This window comes from Protobothrops mucrosquamatus, unplaced genomic scaffold, assembly GCF_001527695.2.
Source record: "Protobothrops mucrosquamatus isolate PMUCROS unplaced genomic scaffold, P.Mucros_1.0 scaffold2286, whole genome shotgun sequence".
NCBI lineage: Eukaryota > Metazoa > Chordata > Lepidosauria > Squamata > Viperidae > Protobothrops > Protobothrops mucrosquamatus.
In genome coordinates, this window is record NW_015388373.1 from 1 (window position 1) to 2,168 (window position 2,168).

A 2,168-nucleotide genomic window follows, 5' to 3' on the forward strand; every position below is an offset into this window, starting at 1 on the left:
GTAAACAAGCAAGTGTTCTGGAAAAGAAGAAATAGGAAGAAAGAGAAAAAGTGACATAAACAAAGCTATTAAAAAGGCCTGAACATTACTGAAATTGAAAAAGTGAATCAGCCAAACACTGAAAAAGTCTAAACCAGTGAAAGTTGTGCTTGAAATAATGTTTATTAACAAGACACATGGCAATATACTTTCTGTGCAGTCCCTCAGTTTCCCTTGAATGAGATGCTTGAGCTTTTGCTGAATTACAGCAATTTTTATCATTGTAAAAGAATATCATGATATCTAGATTCTACTAGGCTGTGGTGCTGATGAATAAAGTTAAGAACCCAATCTTCAACTAAACGCTGCTTCGTTATAAATCAAGAGTTCTGCAATTTCAAAGTTTTGCTAATGTATTTCATTATGGAAGTCCCTAGTAACCACCTGCACTCTGTTGCCAGTCTATTGCTTAGTGAAATTAATTCAAATCATTCTTATCGTTAATGTTGAGTCACAGAGTTTTAAAAATCGGTTTTGAATGCACATCCCTAATTCTTTATTGTGTTACCTGTAATCATCATAGATTAAGTAATATTATAAAAAATCAACAGCACCCGCTGGAATTAAAACATGTGAACCAAAATAAGGTGGGGTAACCGAATAATTAAATGATTTGTATGGACATATCCAATGAGGCTTTTCATTCTGTTTGGTTTCAAACTTCCATGGGAATAAATAACTGGGGATTGTAGCTAACTGCAATTTTTAAATCAAATTTAAATATATCTGCCTGTGCTCTTAAGAAACCTTTTCTGTGGTTTGCTGGATGTCCATGTCCAGTTTTGCCATCAAGTTTACAAAAATCCCTACGGACCTATAAAAATCCTACTTCTGACTGGTTTTCTCAATACAAGTACTACAGTGCATTGTAACAGACTTGCTCATATAATATCTTTAGCTACCTTCTGAAAGTCTTTCTCTTCATCTGGGCTTTGTTGGTATAAATTTATTTTGGTTTTCCTTTCCTTTCCCTCTTTCCCTCACCTCTTTAATGATTATGTATTTCCTTTTAATTTCCTTTTATGTTATTGTATTTAATATTTTATTGTACTCTTCTTTCAGATGTGATTGTACGCTATAAAAATATATTAAATATAACATAACCCCCAGAATAAATGCAGTAATTTTTCATCTCCATTTAAACATTGAGTACTTCACAGAATGCACTAAGCCACCATTTAATTATGTTTCATTGAATACAATTGTGGACTTAAGACTACAATTGAGCCCAAAATGTCAGTTGTTAAGCAAGGCAGTTGTTAAGTGAGTTTTGCCCCATTTTATGACCTTTTTGCCACAGTTGTTAAATGAATCATGTGGTCATTAAGTGAATTTGGCTTCTGCCTTTGACTTTGTTTGTTGAAAGTCAGCTGGGAAGGTTACAAATTGTGATCACGTGACCCTGGGACAGTGCAACTGCCAGAAATACATGCCAGTTGCCAAGCGCCCAAATTTTGATTAAGTGATCATGTGAATGCTGCAACTGTTGTAAGTATGAAGCTTCCTGGTGTAACTTCAAATGGTCACTAAATGAATGGTTATAAGTCAAGGACTATCTGTAAGCTATAAATAAGTAGCTCTATATATTTATTAAGCCATAAATCAAAGTTTATATATTACAGTGCTTTGGTTCAGAAACAAATTGCATAGAGGTTTAATATGATGTGGGAATCCAGTATAGGTTCCGTGATGAGTAGTGATTATCTTAGAATGAGTACATGAGTAGGCTCTGCTCATTGCCATATGGTAAATATGACCTCCAGTTGTACAATATTATATAGGGCTACAGTTTAAGGCCCAAAACACCAAACTGCTGCTGCATACGATCGTATGCTGCTGCATACGATTTTACTCATTCAGTGTATTTGATTATCCTTCCATCACCCTTCTCTAGTACTGTAGTTGGATATGTGGACTAAAGATAATGGGAGTTGGGTCTAATCTGGAAAGTGTTAGATTGGAGAGAGCTGTTCAGCCCCTCATCTTTTCTTATCGATCCTTTCACAGGCTGCCCCTCCACCTTTTCTGCATCTAGTTTAAGAGGCCAAACCAAATGATTTAATTTATGTTTTGAATGTGTTCCTGACAAAAGGCAGTCAGGCACACAGAAATATTATCTTATTGTACAG

At 35.1% G+C, this 2,168-nt stretch overlaps 1 protein-coding gene across 1 annotated transcript in view; it reads right to left on the reverse strand.

Moving 5' to 3' along the window:
* Positions 1 to 10: 10 nt before the first annotated feature.
* LOC107295281 (C2 domain-containing protein 2-like) overlaps positions 11 to 2,168 on the reverse strand; it is a gene marked incomplete at its 3' end in the record, with an annotated part of 4,717 nt that continues 2,559 nt past the window's right edge. Inside the window, exon 2 of the mRNA XM_015824590.1 lies at positions 11 to 17. Coding sequence (XP_015680076.1) covers positions 11 to 17 — 7 coding nt within the window. The remainder of the gene's footprint in view (positions 18 to 2,168) is intronic.